Below are 17171 nucleotides of genomic sequence, written 5' to 3'. Positions count from 1 at the left end.
GCCCGCTCCAGTCATGCTTCAGTGATTCCCTACATAATCAACCAAATTTTTTCCACAAAAGGGGGGGGGGGCGGGCCCCCTGGAAAACCCTCTAAATCCGCCTCTGCAGAGAACCTTATAAATTCCGTTTGTCGTTTTCACAGTTTCTTTAAACACATTCACAGCTTGTTTTATTACAAAGTTCACCAACTTTTCGGAAACAATCTATAAATAAACTCTTTAACCGCTCAAGGACTGATCAATTAAGTTTTCCCTATATCCAAGATTAATTGGGTTTTTTTTTTTGAATGCGTAACTCCAGGTGGCAATTACTTCATGCACACACAGGACAGTTTCTATATTTGAATGGGTATTTGCGGTATGGAGTTTTCTCATTGTTCAATGCCGTACGGTGACCTATGATTGTTTTTATCTTCGCGCCATTTGAACTCTAGTGGATGGATGTCTTATTGACAATCATACAACATCTCATTATTTTTATATGTAAGTGGATATTGATTTATTTTTCTCTTATTTTTATGTTTTGTGAATGTTTTTTTATCTTCCTTGTCTTGTATTTTAAATATTTTCCCCAAATAAATTTGTGTTTTATTTCTTATCTACGGTTTCTCGTTGATTCATATATAGCACGGGTCTTAAAGTTCTTCCTAAAACCGGATAGTGATTATGAAATTCACACATTTGGTATTTCTCTTTAAAAAAAAGGGGAAATAGTCGACAAATTTTCATTAAACAACATGAAAACACGGAAAAGTGCAATTTGAAGCTTGATTAAAGCCTTTGAAAAAAAACCCATTAATATGATCAAAGTTAGAAATATTGCGTATATACCAGTTTCTTCAAGGTAACATTATGAACATAATTGTCACTCTATCTATTTTATGACTTCCTTACCATAGAAACTATTTAATATCCTTATAATAGCTTTATCCTAAAACATGTAGAAAATACTTAGCGATTATGAATTGATTATATTTAGTATTTCATAATAAATTTTGCAACTTTTGATAATTATGTATATATATTTTGTAAATGGAAATTTTCAAAAATATTTATTCATCCATTAACAAACTATGACATAAAATATGTAGGTTTTCATCCGTTTCAAAACAACATCAATAGTGTTAAACTAAAAGGACTCCATCCATGTATTGGTATGGGAAAACCCCAAAATCACTTCGATCAAAAATTAGAATAGCAGATTCACAACTTCATGTTCCGTAGAAGAATATGAGAACAATATGAAGATATGGAATGATTTCCATTGAGACAACTAGACACCAGTGAGACAAAATGACGTAGATCAAGGTGTAAGCACATTTTGCATTTTTTTTTTATTTTTATTTTATTTTTATTTTTTTGGAGGGAGGGGGGGGGGGGGGTCTTCTTATTCTTTTGCGCCATTCGAATGTTCTGTCACATTTATAATTATGTTGAACTTATATGTATTATATGCTTGCTCTTATATAAATGTTAAATAGAGAAGACTGGTTGACTTGTGGTAATGTTGTGCATAATGTGCAAATATACAATATGTTTAAACTAAGCACAATTTGCCCCGTTTCCTTTCATTTTTACTTACACCAATTTCTACTGGATGTTATTAACAATCATGTATTAATTTGATAATTGATACGTTTCTAGTATTTATATACTGATACTCTGGATATAAAAATAAGAAGATGGTATGATTGCCAATGAGACAACTCTCCCCGAGAGACTACATGATGTATAAAATTAACAAATATAGGTCACTGTACGGCCTTCAACAATGAGCAAACCTATACCACAGACTAAGCGTTTAAAGACCCCGAAAATACAAATGGAAAACAATTTAAACGAGAAAAAATACGGCCTGATTTATGTACAAAACAATAAACGAAAAACAATATGATGTACAGCAACAAACGACAACCGCTGATTTACAGGCTCCTGACTTTGGACATGCACATACAATATACATCCCAAAAAAAGACACTAAGTACAGATCTGAGAGTACTTGCAGTTTTGGATATGCATTGATTACTTGTTGTTTCTTTTAAGGTCCAGTGGCAAATATCTTATAATTATTTAGTAAACGTATTGAATTGATTGATTGATTGTTGGTGTCTAATGGGTTTTCAGTACATTGGCTATTTTGCGGCGGTCAGTTTTTATTGGTGGAGGATAAGGATTGATAGTTTGGGCTGGTGCTGGATAACGAGGACATGTTGGATAAGGGCATGTATTTTGCCTTGTAATTGATTATATTTTATTTTTCAATAATACGCAACATTCACGACTGCGCGTGCTTATTGTGAAATTGCCAGAACAATGAATAGAAAAAAAAGAACAACTTGTATTGATATAAATAGTTTTTTGTATGGTTATATAGAATACAAAATGTAACTTAAAGAATTAAATGCTTCTTTTTGTATCTTTATTGGTGTGTTAAAGTGTTGATCATGCCCACATTTTCAGTATGGTTGATGAATTCTAAAGTTTAATGTTGTCAGTTTTCATGACTTACCCTTTTTAGATAAAACTTGGAGTTCGGTATGTTTGTAAAGATTTTTTATTAGACTAGACGCCATCTAGTTAACTACCGACATGGCCTCCGAAGAATGCCGATGGTCTATGACACGGTATAGATATAAATATAAATATTACACGTAAAATCGAATAATGATGATACTTTTTAAAGTCTGTTAGATTTCATGTCCTAGATTAAAATGATATGTAAATAATTGTTTTTAATTCAAAAGTTTATAAAAAGGATTTTTTGTTGGTCGAATTAGTCAACAAAATTATTCTTCCCAGCGACTCCCCCTTTTCACTTTTCAATGTTGACATTCTGTTCTTTTAATAACTGAACATTCTAAGCACGTGCGAATCCCATCTCCAGCTAATTTCAATTTAAAGGTCTTATTAATACAGATTCAAATGAGGTTGAATTGTTCACTTGCAAGCCATTAATACACCAGCAATGGTTTTAGCTTATTTTGCCAACATTGAACCAGACTGACTGCTAAGAGCGAAATATTAGTTAAAAATTCCGCTTTTAAAAATGTTTGAAAAAAAACATTTGTTGAGTCTAAATCGTAGCTAATGCCCCTTTTAAACATTACTAGATATGTATTCCTATTCAGTTATGAATTCTCAGGGTTTTCATCCTGTCTATACTTATAGTTTGGCATTGCACAAGGTCATGCGTTTAAAATTGATAGACTGTTAATGACGTCTTTACACTTAATCATTGTGTACAAATAGAGATTTTAGTCTGTGAAAAATGATTTATAATTCTGATTAATTCAATAGTTGTAATTGGATGGATGGATGGTTGTAGAACGTCCAGTATTTAATGCATATTCTGGACGAGAACATGTTAGTGCAACACCTTGCTTTGTACTACACTGACACGCTGAGTCGGCATTTTTAACAAGGTAACAGTTCACAGAAAGACACATCTTTCTGACTCCGAGTCTTTGCTCTTACCCCTTAATGCCGAGTGCATGCTTAGTGGAGAAGCAGCAAATAAAAACTTTACAGGATAATAGAATATCACATTTTGAAAATAATTCAGAAGTAAATAAAAGAGTACACAATACGCCTATTTCCAAAATAAGAAATAAACTTCAAGAACTTTCAAAGCGGTTTGTGTTTGAACCGGCCGACAAAGCAGCCAACAATGTGGTGGTGGTATGCCGTAAATACTACACGGACGTTCTTGAGAATGAAATTTTAAATTCATCTACATTCAAGTCCGTGCGCTCCACAGAGAGTCATATAGTAAACAAACATATCATAACCACATCACAGCTTAAGGCTTCTTCTGAACATTTGAAGGTCCCTACTATGTATTGGTTACCTAAACTACACAAAAAACCAGTAAAATATCGTTTCATCTCGGCCTCTAGTAAGTGTTCTACAACTAATCTTTCAGTGCTTTTAACAAGTTCCTTAACTACTATCAAATAACTGATCATAAACTATAATGTAATAAAATATATGAAAATAGTGGAATTAACTATTTTTGGAGCGTAAAAAATTCTTTGGATGTTTTAGATAATTACGTGCTTTTGATGGTCCTTTTTATTCTGTTGACAGTTTTGACTTTTCTACTCTTTACACTACACTTCCACACAATCTTATCAAACAATTTTTTTCCTATTTAATTGAATGGTCTTTTGGTAAATCTGAACGCAAATATATTTGCTGCAACTCATTCTTCTCTAATGAGAAAGGTAAATGAGCTAGCTATGTTGTGATGTTACACTATTGTTTCAGATAAGGGTGAAGGTTTGGTACCATTAAAATGTTTAAACCCGCTGCAATTGTTTGCACCTGTCCTAAGTCAGGAATCTGATGTTCAGTGGTTGTCGTTAGTTGTTGTGGTTCATTCGTGTTTCTCGTTTCTCGTTTTTTATATAGATTAGACCGTTGGTTTTCCCGTTTGAATGGTTTTACACTAGTAATTTTTGGGGCCCTTTATAGCTTGCTGTTCGGTGTGATCCAAGACTCCGTGTTGAAGACCGTACTTTGACCTATAATGGTTTACTTTTATAAATTTTGACTTGGATGGCGAGTTGTCTCATTGGCACTCATACCACATCTTCTTATATCTAGATATACTTACTGGAGGTGTGATGAGATGATTGAAGCTGTTAATTTTCTCCTTGATAATATTTATGTACGTTTCTGCAACAAAGTTTATCGACAGGTTGTAGGTATTCCAATGGGCACTAATTGCGCCCCTTTAATATAAGACTTGTTTTTGTACTGTTATGAATCACAGTTTATGACCAAACTCAGTAAAGACCCATCTAAATTACATTTAATTGATAAATTCAACAACACTTACCGTTATCTTGATGATATTTTTTCGTTAAATAATCAGGAATTTTCTAAATATACTGCCGAAATTTACCCAAAGGAACTTACTTTAAATAAATCAAAGTTAAACGGTAATAACTGTCCTTTCCTAGATTTAGATATTTCGGTTTTACACTGGAAACTTCACACTAACATTTACGACAAAAGGGACGATTGTTCGTTCCCTATTGTTAATTTTCCCTTTTTTCCTTTGGCACCATCTTACGGTGTTTATATTTCACAACTTGTTCGCCATGCCCGTGTCTGTTAAGCCAGGGATTTCGTTACCTCAAATTACTTAAATCCTTTACTAAATTCTTCCATAGATATAAAGATTAGGTTTTGAAGTTTGGTTGTACCTGTAGAAAACTTATTTCAAACGGGATAGCACATCCTCATTTTTACGGAGATGTTGTTTATCGTGCCCGGAAATTTAGAAACGATTCTGGTAAATTATCGATCTTTTAATAAAAATAAACTTATTCTTAAAGGTTACCAATTCAACACTGTAATTACATCATTGAATATTGTTTTTATTGGTATTAATATTGATTTTGTTATCAGTAAATTAAAAGCAAACTAAATATTATTGTTATATTCATATACATATTCATGGATCTACAATCTGTCGATACCTGTATCTTGGCATTGCACAAGGTCATGTTTTTCTCTGACTGTTTATGGCGTCTTAACACTAAATCCATTGGATGTTGGATGTGTAATGATAGATAATTTAGAGTAGATGCATGGTTTTTTTATTAGTTGTTAGTGGCTTTGAACTAGCTGTCAGTAACTGCGAGTACTCTCAAATCTGTACTTAATGTCTTTTTGTTGTTGGGATATACAAGTACCCTGCCACGTTTACTCTGTGTTTTTGTTAGATGTATTTCTGTTTGTATCTATCTGATGAGTTAAGCCTTTTGCAACTGATTTTTATAGTTCGTTCTTATGATGTACTGTTACACCACTGTCCCAGGTTAGGGGGAGGGTTGTGATCCCGCTAACATGTTTAACCCCGCCACATTCTGTATGTATGTGCCTGTCCCAAGTCAGGAGCCTGTAATTCAGTGGTTGTCGGTTGTTGATGTGTTACATATTTGTTTTTCGTTTTTTTTTTGTACTTAAATTAGACTGTTAGTTTTCTCGTTTGAATTGTTTTACATTTGTCATTTCGAGGCCTTTTATAGCTGACTATGCGGTATGGGCTTTGCTCATTGTTGAAGGCCGTACGGTGACCTATAGTTGTTAATTTCTGTGTCATTTGGTCTCTTGTGGAGAGTTGTCTCATTGGCAATCATACCACATCTTCTTTTTTTATATTTACAGTCTTTGTTTGACCAGACTGGGGTTCGAACCCACGACCTCCCGCACTCGAGGCGAACATGCTATCCCGAGACCACAGACGCCGTTCTTAGTCTCAATTGAACTAGTTGCCAGTACTAAGTGTTTTTAGCTTTTTTTCTTAGTTGTTTTTGTGCTACATGTCCATCTGATGAGTCAATCTATTTTTCAATTGAAATTACAGTGTGTTCTTATGCTGTGCTGTTACGCCACTGTTCCAGGTTAGAAACAGGATTAAGCGCTCTTAAACATGTTTAACATTTAGTCCTGTCGCCGGGGGCCTTTATACATGTAGTTTTCTTTACTGTATCGATTTAGCTCATTGTTGAAGACCGTAAGGTGACATATAATAGTTACTTGCTTCTTCGTTGTTTTAACTAAAGCCACATAGTTATGATAAATCGATGCAACCTAACATTACTATGTTAAGGATAATTCATAAAAGTACGACAGGGGTTCCAAGTAAAGTTAATTGAGAGTTTATAATTAACTAGGCATGTTTTAAGTTCGTTTTAATTTAGCTGTAAGGATTGCATGTGATCATAACATTAACAAGCTGCATGCAGATAAGTTTATTTTGTTTTGTTTTAAATTTTAAGGTTAAAAGTCGAAAGAAAGGACGAAACGGCCATAATGGTACGAGTTTGTTGAGTCCCATTTAAATTCTTTGAAGGACGAGGGACGATCAACATGCGTTAATATTTCTTGAAACTACCTTTTTAATTGTATAGCTGACATTAAAAAATGATGCATAGTTCTGTTGTCGATGCCTCAACTTGAAGAGATACTCTACTAGTGCAAAGATCAGTTAAAATCGCACGCTAACTGGGACAATTATTTGTTATTGTGAGGGCGGAGGAGCAGGAGATTTTGTTTTGAATATATTTTCACCTATTGCGAGTCTTTTTTATTTTTTTAATTCATTTTCATCCTTTTTTGGGCAAGGTTCTTATCAGGGCAGCTTTTCTTTAAAATTTGAATTCTTTTACATTTGTCATATCGGAGCCTTTTATAGCTGACTATGCGGTATGTGATTGCTCATTGTTGAAGACCGTGCGATGCCCTATATTTGTTTTTTTTTTAATTTCTGTGTCATTTGGTCTCTAATGAAGAGTTGTCTCATTGACAATCATACCACATTCTCTTTTTTTAATAGATATATATATACAACCGGAACGATACATTATATATATACTACGGATTACAAATGTGTCGAGTTTTGTGATTGGATAACTACACAGAGATGTCGAATATATCAGGAAAATGCCGGGGTATATACGACTTATTTTAACCCAATTGGATTCGGCTCAGGGAATATAAACTCTGAGACCTGAATAACATGTAATATATATATATATATAAAACGTGTACAAACATAAGCTATATTTTAAAATGTGTTGACCACTTTCTGTTTCTTGTTGTTCCTGTTGTTTGTCGCTTCATCCGGAATGGATAACATATAACAATTATCATAACAACTTCTGACAGTTTCAGTAATAAAGTTGCAAACAAAATATTATGAATGGAAAGATGAAAATCACTATTTAAAAAGGAAAAAAATACTAAAATAGACATTTGAAATTATGTCTTTTTAATAACACCTTTTTACCTTATTTTGCCATATTTTGAAACAATAAATTAATGTATTAAACTTGACGCCATGACTCTATAGCTGTTCTAAACTTGACGCCATGACTCTATAGCTTTTCTAAACTTGACGCCATGACTCTATAGCTGTTCAAAACATTAATTTCAATAACATGTTAGTGTCAATAGATTGAAATAGATATGATCATATATGCATTTGTCATAACAAACTATGTAAAACAATAATGTAAAACATCAACACTTTTACAAAAAAAAACCCAAAAAAACAAAAAACAAAAAAAAAAACAAACAAAAAAACAAAAAAAAAAAAACAAACAAAAAACAAAAGAACAACACAATTATAATTTTGGTTTTATGGAAATTTGCAAGAAAGCAATCACGAAACAAGAATGTTATTTTTTTCCAAAGCACATTATTATACAACAAAATTGAAATTATGTTACGCTAGTATTCTATGAGTCTTCTATGTCAACAATATCTAAATATAGTAAGGTTAATTTTAGCTCACAACAAATTATTGATGACGCTTTCAATAATCGATTTGTTATTGTTTATCGGCATATTTTGACGACGGATATTTAATGGGGGACATGTAAGGGATTTCGATACTTGCAAAGTACAATAAAAAACGATTTAGGATTAATTTATCAAACTTTAACATAAACTTGATCATTCAAAACGTTTTTATAAAATATGTCTTTTTCTTGAATGACAGTTTTAATGTCCCGGATGTTTTGTTTTGAGTGAATCCTCTGATCCTTTAGGACATTGGTTTTATTCATATAGTAGGTAAGATAATATATTTTTTATTTCGTTGCAACATGTAAACCGTGTGTCTGCGTCAACTTACAAACAAGACATTTGTCATATATATGCATCTTAATATTCATTAGTACAAATGATAGTGGTATTCATGGCTGCATCAGGTTAAAATATCATAAATTTTCGAACTTGCAATTCACATATTTACATAATTATATATTTATAAACTGTATTTTGTGTTTTCAATCATCTTCGTATCACTCCTTTACTTCATACCAGTAAATTTTCTGTTTCTGATCAACACAGTTTACTCAATATTTACGTATTATTTTGATCCTTCCAGGTATGCATGAAATATTTCCTACTGGACAATACGCAAACCACAATCAATAAAACAATCGTATTATGCCATATAAAAGTCTAAAAATAAAATAAGTTGGTGAGTTAAGAGATTCGTTTTTTTCGCTCCTCTGTTTATAAAAAACAAGTTTTGTTAAAGACTGTTGTTTTGAATTGATTGTATATAAATAGCAGAACTTCAATAAGAGAAAAATATGACAGGTCCGTGTCCAGGGGTGGTATGCATAAAACCAAAAAAAAAGTTAAGATATCCAACTGTAGCACTATTTTATCGTAGGGCATGTAGAACAATCCGTCCGTTTGGAACAAATCTTATCTTAAGTAGTAAGTTTTATGCATACCACCCCTGGTCTTTGAGATAATAATCAATTGAAAATTTGACGGGAAATGATTCTCTTTAGGGTTTTCATACAATTAACATTGGCACTTTTTATTTCACAAACTATGAAAAATAACAAGGATCTTATAAGATTTAAAAACATGGCTTTTGAAACTATATGAAATAAAATTATGAAAAGAAAAGTAGGGTTTAGCGGGCAAAATTAAATTGGAACTACATGTATAAAACTAGGACTCCGAATATCTGACAAAAAGTAAGAAAAAAATAGAGTAGTGAATATCTTTAACACTGGTTCCGGTGCTGCTAAATGTATCCTGAGTTTAGGAAAAAATATTTCTTTTGGCTTAATCTCCAATTATTTACAATAACTAAAGAATCGTTTTGTAGTTTTGTGATTTTACTTTTTTGAATGGCGTATATATAACTATGTATATTTCTGAAAAGGATTGTGTTTTGTTCAACACTAATTTCGTCTGTTCCAAATAAAATATGTTACATGGAAAAAACAACTTATATAATTAGTGTTGGATATTTTCAAAGAGCTGATTTCTAAAATTTATGGAGAGTGGACATTCTAAGAAAAAAAATATTCGAATCTACCAATGAACACTCACATTCATAACTTGGGTCATTTACTAAATTAACTCTGTATACTTCAGCTATTTAAAGGACTACATTTGTGTCGTAATTTTGTATGCAATATATTTCCCATCCGATTTCCAATATTGTTTTTTTTTGGGTACCAAAATGATATATCATTTCGCCGGATTGTATTTTTGTGAAATTTGGAGATGATTGAATGGATCTAATATCTAACGTAAATAAATTCCTTGCACGAATTGAGGAAGGGAAATTTTTTTTAGAAAATATGTCCAATCTACATCTCGGTACTTTTATAGTGAGAACAGTTTCTAGTATTATGATAACAATTATCTGCATAATCTGACATACAATTCATAAGATATTCTGGAACATTATTATGTATATGTATTTAATGGAATAAACATGATTTACGTCTATTTCTTCTAAAACTAAACATTTTCCATCCAGTTTCAAAAAGTAGGGATTCTTTGCTTGCAAACTGCGGAAGTCCAGTTATTATTCTGGCTGCCTCAATCTGCAAGCGCTCAATTTTTCACAATCTCTGACACAACATCCATCCCATAGTTCGCATGCATAGTCTAAAAGTGGAAGTATATATGCGAGCTATTTCTTATCAATATGATTAAGATTGTTTCTGTTATGAATATATTTCAATTTCCTGAGAACAAAAATCTGTTTAGTGGCACTACCGCAAGTATTATTTATATGTACTGACCACTTACAGTCATTAGAAAACGTAACACCCAAATGTTTGTGGTCATCATGATCATCTTTTTTAATAAATTGTCAATTAGATTTAATTTCAAATTAATAGGCTTGAAATCCTTAAGGAAATTAAACACCATATATTCTGTTTTTTGAGGATTAAAATCTACAAGTCACTGTTTTGACCAATTTGTGTTAGTTTCTAGATCCATGATATTTAATCTCCTCTCTATATCTATATCATTATTCGAAGAATGCATAAGTGAACTATCATCGGCAAAAAGTCTATAACGAAACATTGAATTGCATCTGCTTTGTCGTTTATAAACATAAGAAATAATAAGGACTCAAGTACGGAGCCTTGATGCACACCTGCTTTTAATGTTCCATATGTGGACTCTGGATTTTTAGAAGCACTTTCTGTTTCCTATTACTTAAATAATATTCAATCCAACCTAATGATTTGCCTTTCGTGCCACGTTTTTATGCTTGGCGTCATCTGCCGATGTATTGACAACTGGAAAAGGGTGATGGTAAATTCTTGATGGTTTCTTTTTAATTTTATACCCCGATTTTTATATAATTGATATATAAAGGTTGGCATATTTTATTGGTGTTTGCCTATTGTTAAAAACCGTATGTTGTCGTCTAGTTGTATTTGGGCCATTTTGTCTCATTGACGTATTCATACCCCACACCTCCGTTCATTCGAGGTTCGAGTTACTCTGATCATCAGTTTGCAGAGCAGTTTTTCTTATTTCTCTATTAGTTTAGAACTGTTGTACATGTAAAAGATTAATGGAAAACGTTATTTTTATTTTTATGATGCACCTTAATTTTATATGGAAAATACATGCCCTAATCACCATAAAAATGGATATAAAATATTTTAATGTTTTGCACCAATAATTATTGTATAAATATGTCAATTTTTATATTTTATTACTTGCTATTTCAAATGCAAACATCGTTGTGCACAAATTAGCCCAATACACGGTCAATGGAGTATAGAGATAAGAGCAAATGGAATGTTGCATTGACAGTATATATAAATACATGTATAGTCTACTTCTAAAAAAAAAAAAAAAAAAACTTAATAAAAAAAATGTTCAAAATAAACACCTGTAATTGTTTACTTTTTACACATTGTGACTTGGATGGAGAGTTTTGTTATTGGCACTCATACCACATCTTTTTATTTTCTATTAAATGTCACCTGTCTGTAGCGCTATTTGTTTAATCCTTAGTCTAAAAACTCATGACCAGGATCTCATTTGCTTTTGTGCGATTTCATTTTCACTTTTTGAATGCTGTGATATATATGCATTGCTTTTGTATGAAACTTTTAGCTGACAGTTTTAAAAAAAGAAACCAAGTTATTTCAGTGGCTCATTTTGTAGGTTTACGATTTTTTCCCTGGAGAAAGACGTTACTTAATTTAATTTTGTAAATATATATTTCTCTGATTTTTGTAGGTTTACGATTTTTTCACCTTTAGTTAGTAAATTAAGTTTTGTAAATGTATAGTTCTCGTTTTTGTTTAGTTTACAATGAATAAGAAACAAGATTTATCTTTAACTTCATTAATATAGCCGGCATTTCACCAGAAAATGATGTATTCCGAGTGTCAAAATTTATGAAGAAATAGCAAATGTCAAGGGGCAAACTTCACAAGTTGACGAAAAACAAACAACAACAAGACCAACAAGAATAACACACTGGATAAAAAAAAAAAAACGCTACACAGAAAAATAAAAAACTGAACATCAAGAACCCTGATAAATTAAGGGTAAAATAAGGTGTACAGAAGGGTAGAAAAGTTAAACTCATTTTGGTGGTTCATTCACTATTTGACTGAGGGTCAAACCAGCCACTTTTCATCTTTGGCTGTCATGATATATCGTCTGTATAAGGAAAGTGACTTTTGAATTACTCTGACATTACCTGTTATTTATATACGGAAACAAGTACTGATATATTTTCACTACATAACTACTGTTTCATTTTAGTATTGCCTTGGTTGACATGGAGAATAAGAAATTGATTGTTACAGGAGACAGTGGTGTGGGTAAAACATGTCTTCTTATTTCCTACACTACCGACGCTTTCCCAGGTGAATATGTCCCTACCGTGTTTGACAACTATACTGCAAATGTAATGATGGACGGAAAACCATATAGTTTAGGACTTTGGGATACTGCTGGACAGGTAACAGTACTGTAGGCACACACTATATTTGTTTATGTTCTTGTACATATAGTCTTTGTGAGGGTCTGTATTGTGGGGTCTTAATTTCTTTAGACGTTAATTGTTAGGCAACTATTTTTGTTTATATTTTAACACCCTATTATTTTCTATTCTACTTTTATTTATGTCGTTTTGATAAATGTAAATTGAGGTGATATTTTAAAGTGACACTAGCTGTCAAATTGTTCACCGATTTGACCCAAATTCTCATATTTTATTTACATACTAAACGTATATCTAAATTATAAGAATTGAACAAAATTACACTTGTGGTATGTGCTCGATAATATGTATCAGCATTTCGTGTGTGCTTTAGTTTAGACGCCATCTAACTAATCATCGAGGTGACCTTCTAAGACTGCCGACGGTCACATAATCCGATATAAACACAAATCTAGATATAAAAAGATAGCGAACACGTGCCATTGGATTTTTCTAGGTCTGTTTGATTTCATATCAAAGGTAAAAAATATATGCTAATCATCGTTTTTACCTGTATAAGAATGAGTTTTTGTGGATCGAATAAGTCAATCAAATGGTTTACCCTTGTTTCACTTTCAATGTTGACCTTCTTTTTCTTTTAATAACTGAACCCATCTAATTCATGCGTAACCCATCTCTAGCTAAGGAATTAAATTGAAGGTCACATGAATACGGATTCAATGAGGTCAAATTATTCACTTGCAAGTGAATAAGTCATCGGCGGTGTTTCTTAGCTTACTTTGACAAAATTGAAATAAATTGGCTGCTAAAAGCGAATTATCATTTCTCCTTTTCACTTTCAATAATGATTGAACAAAAAACAAATATATTCTAATTTTTATTTATGTCTCGTAGCTAATGCCCATTTAAGCCCTTTATCGGTATTACATTTCAAGAGAAATATGAGAGGTTAAGAAGCTTATCGGTTTGACATTACAGGAGGATTATAACAGATTAAGACCTTTATCGAATTTACATTACAGGAGGATTATGATAGATTAAGACCTTTGTCGTATCCACAGACAGATGTCGTGCTACTGTGCTTCTCCATCAACGACAGATCATCCTTGCTAAACATAGAAAAGAAATGGATACCGGAAATAAAGCACCATCTACCAAATGTAGCTAAAGTGTTAGTTGGTTGTAAAACAGGTAATAATTCTTCAGCACACCTCTATTCTATCGGCAATATTTATTGTAAAAAGTTTTATGCTTTTTCTTTGTAATTAAGGAATTCGTACGGACCATAGATTCACAACGAGTGATTGGCACCGGTATTTGTTTAAGAATGACATAGAGTTAATTAAAATGACAATAAAAAGGCTCAGATTCTTTACAAGTACAATACTATATATGCAAATCAAAGTATCGTGGGTTCCATTGATTAATACCAGCTCATTCCTGTCAAAATGTGTCAGCATAACATCATCTTAACCTCAAACAACATCTGAGTTCAGACCGTTTTTTTTCGGAGGTTCATGATGCTCAATCTTTAGATTTCTGTGCACTTACGTGGTTTGTTGTTAGTCTGACCATTGTTCGACTTTCTTTTCTTTTTTTTTAACATATTTTATGTTGCTTTTCTCGAACCGCAATTTCAATTGAATAGTCAATTTCTTGTCTGGTTGTTTTAGAGATTTAGGATTGATAGAGAAGATTAACGAATTACGTTGACATGTATTGCATTCAATTAACATATTTCAGATTTAAGAGATTCAAGTACAGACACATGCATAACTAAAGCGGAGGTTGAGACTTTTGCCAGTGATCACAGAATGCCATATTGTGAAACAAGTGCACTTACTCAGAAAGGATTGAAGTCATGCTTTGATAAGGCTGTAAGTTATCGATTACAATGTTTAAGCTCATGTTTTGACCGAAAATGGAAATGTATGATACAGCTGACACGAGAATAACAGGAAACTATAACCCTGTCTAAGCATCCGGTCTCGCTACTTTTGGAGAGCATGCGATTCCTAAAGATTTTGTTGATTTGTATCATCTGGATGGATTTATGAGATTTGAAGATAGGTAAAAAACCTATTGTATGCATATTGAACAGCCAGCGGTATACTACTGTTACCTTTATTTAGTACTGAAATACACAACGTTGTATCACTGGGCTATGTTAGAGGGTCTGGATGAGATGTCCTTCATTTCTGTATTCTTTAAGTTTTTTTGAGGTAATTTTTCTTTATTCGTTATATTTTTTACCATTATTTTCTATTATTCATATTTTAACACCCCATTTTCTCTATACCTTATTTTTTGCCTCATTGTTCTCTATTCGTTATTTTTGGCCTTATTTTCTGTTAAGTTGTCTCATCATTTTCTATTCTGTAAACCCCATCCAGTTCCGTATGTTAATACGAGAGTGCAAATATAAATAACATGACAATCCTGATTCTCATTTACACTGAATCATGACACACGCTTTAACTTTGTGACAGAACTACCCAGAGGTAGCATTTGTTAATATTCTTTTGCTCTAATGTGTATAATTAAATGTAAAGCATAACAGGAAGTACAATTTCGGTTCACCTAAAAATAGAGACAAGATATCAAGGGGCCAATCAAAAATAACAAGTCAAACAAAAACATACAGCAGCGTGACCAAAAATCAAATCGACAAAAAGACAAACAACAATAACAAAACACTTCATAAACAATAACAGATTGAGCAACATGAACCAAATCTTAAACCTGGTGTGAAAAACGATGTTATGAAAGGATAAGTAGTTCCTGCTCCACATATGGCACGATGGTCTTGTAGATGCGTGTTCGCCTCCGGTGCACGAGATCCTGGGTCCGAACCACGGCCGGTTCAATCCAACGACTTTAAAATCGGAATTTGCTGCTCCTCCACTAAGCACGCGGCATTAATGAAAATTTAAAGAGCAAAGACTGGTCAGCTCGGACTCAGAATATTGTGTGCGGGTAGGGTTCTTTCTGCGGACTGTTACCTTGTGAACTACCATGTTAAAATCTGGCTCAGCGTGTCGGTCTAGTACGAAGTATGATAAGAATTAATATTAAATTAACACGTTGTCGTCCTGAATATGGTTGTATATTAAATTTCCCGCTAGACGTTAAACAGACATCCATCATCATCATCGAAAGTCTTGTTAAATACCAACAATCAGTAAATCAATCAACTTAGATGTGTGCTCAAACTTTCAGTTGGAGCAGTTGATTAAACTTTGAACGGATTAAATGACAGTAAACTCTTTAAGGAAATACAAAACTCGACACAAACAAACAAAACAAAACAAAACAAACTTCTTACATACTGTAAAGGTATGAACTACAGTCAAACTACTAGCATCGTGTTCACAGAGTTTCTTTTGAATGAAAATCTATTATCTTATCAAAATCCTGAAAAATGTACTGCTATTTAATTATTTTCTTTCCATACTCTAATTCCCCAATAGCTTTTCCGTACGCGGTAACCTTTACTGCATGACCTCTATTTACTACTTTGGCAACCAAACAGCGCAAGTGCGAAGGAAATGCCGGGATGAAAGAAAATGTGAACAACGTGGAAGTTATACAGTGTTAATAGATTTTGAAAGACAAAAAATAATGCAACAAAACCTTTAAAACTATAATTACAACGTTAAATTAACATATAGAAACACATTGAAAAATATATACAAATACCAAACACTGAACTGTAGCATCATCTGTCAGGTTACTTATTTTCCACATCCTCCATTATTTTATGTTGATTGTTTTTTAATGTGACGTTCGGTTAACTTCGGCAAAAGTAAACATGAGAGGTAAATATAAATTAGCAGGGAAACGGTTTTTACTCAATGAAATATTTTTTGTCGATTATATCATGTAAACGTTATAGTGCAAAAAATTGTGCATAGAAAACTTTGTTAAATATATATACATGCATTGTTTCGATTATAACCTTAACATTATAATTTCAAGAAACTGTAAGTATCATATGAATTTGATTATCATATTATTTCAGCTAAGGGAAAGCTGCAGAACAGTTGAAAGAAAGTGGTTTCAAAAGAGATGACACTTTTGTGCAATAAATAAAATAGATAAAGCCAGTATATATATTTATTCATTGCATTGATTGAAAGTGTGTATTTTCTTGTGTACATGTCCACAAAGAACTCCTGTATTGCAAGTCATCTTAGTATTGCTTTTCTTCGAGCACTTTCATTTAGTGTCTATCAAAATTGTTTACTGAGTCGCATCATCAATTAATATATCCAGACGATAGAATATACCAAAAAATCAATAAAATGATTTTTTACGGAGAAGAACAATGAAATTTATATCATAGACAAACAAGGTTGATAAAATACTAAATCGACAAATGCATCTTAGAGATTAACAAACACAAACATTA

The 17171-nt window shown here is 32.4% G+C and overlaps 1 protein-coding gene across 3 annotated transcripts; it reads left to right on the top strand.

Moving 5' to 3' along the window:
- Positions 1-1139: 1139 nt before the first annotated feature.
- On the top strand, positions 1140-16869 carry LOC127723464 (ras-related C3 botulinum toxin substrate 1-like). 3 transcript variants are annotated; one of them, XM_052230116.1, is made up of 5 exons: positions 1140-1310; positions 12580-12778; positions 13783-13951; positions 14504-14637; positions 16782-16869. In XM_052230116.1, exons 2-5 carry the CDS (start codon positions 12596-12598, stop codon positions 16830-16832), a joined length of 537 nt encoding a protein of 178 aa, XP_052086076.1. In that variant the 5' UTR covers positions 1140-1310; positions 12580-12595; the 3' UTR covers positions 16833-16869. The 3 variants fall into 3 exon arrangements, with proteins under 3 accessions (XP_052086076.1, XP_052086075.1, XP_052086074.1); XM_052230115.1 differs by lacking the exon at positions 1140-1310 and adding an exon at positions 8375-8585; XM_052230114.1 differs by lacking the exon at positions 1140-1310 and adding an exon at positions 8375-8589.
- Positions 16870-17171: the final 302 nt, after the last annotated feature.

This window comes from Mytilus californianus, unplaced genomic scaffold (assembly GCF_021869535.1).
Source record: "Mytilus californianus isolate M0D057914Y unplaced genomic scaffold, xbMytCali1.0.p SCAF_13, whole genome shotgun sequence".
Lineage (NCBI taxonomy): Eukaryota > Metazoa > Mollusca > Bivalvia > Mytilida > Mytilidae > Mytilus > Mytilus californianus.
The sequence above is the reverse complement of the archived record's forward strand: the minus strand, read 5'-3'. Positions and strand labels throughout refer to the sequence as shown.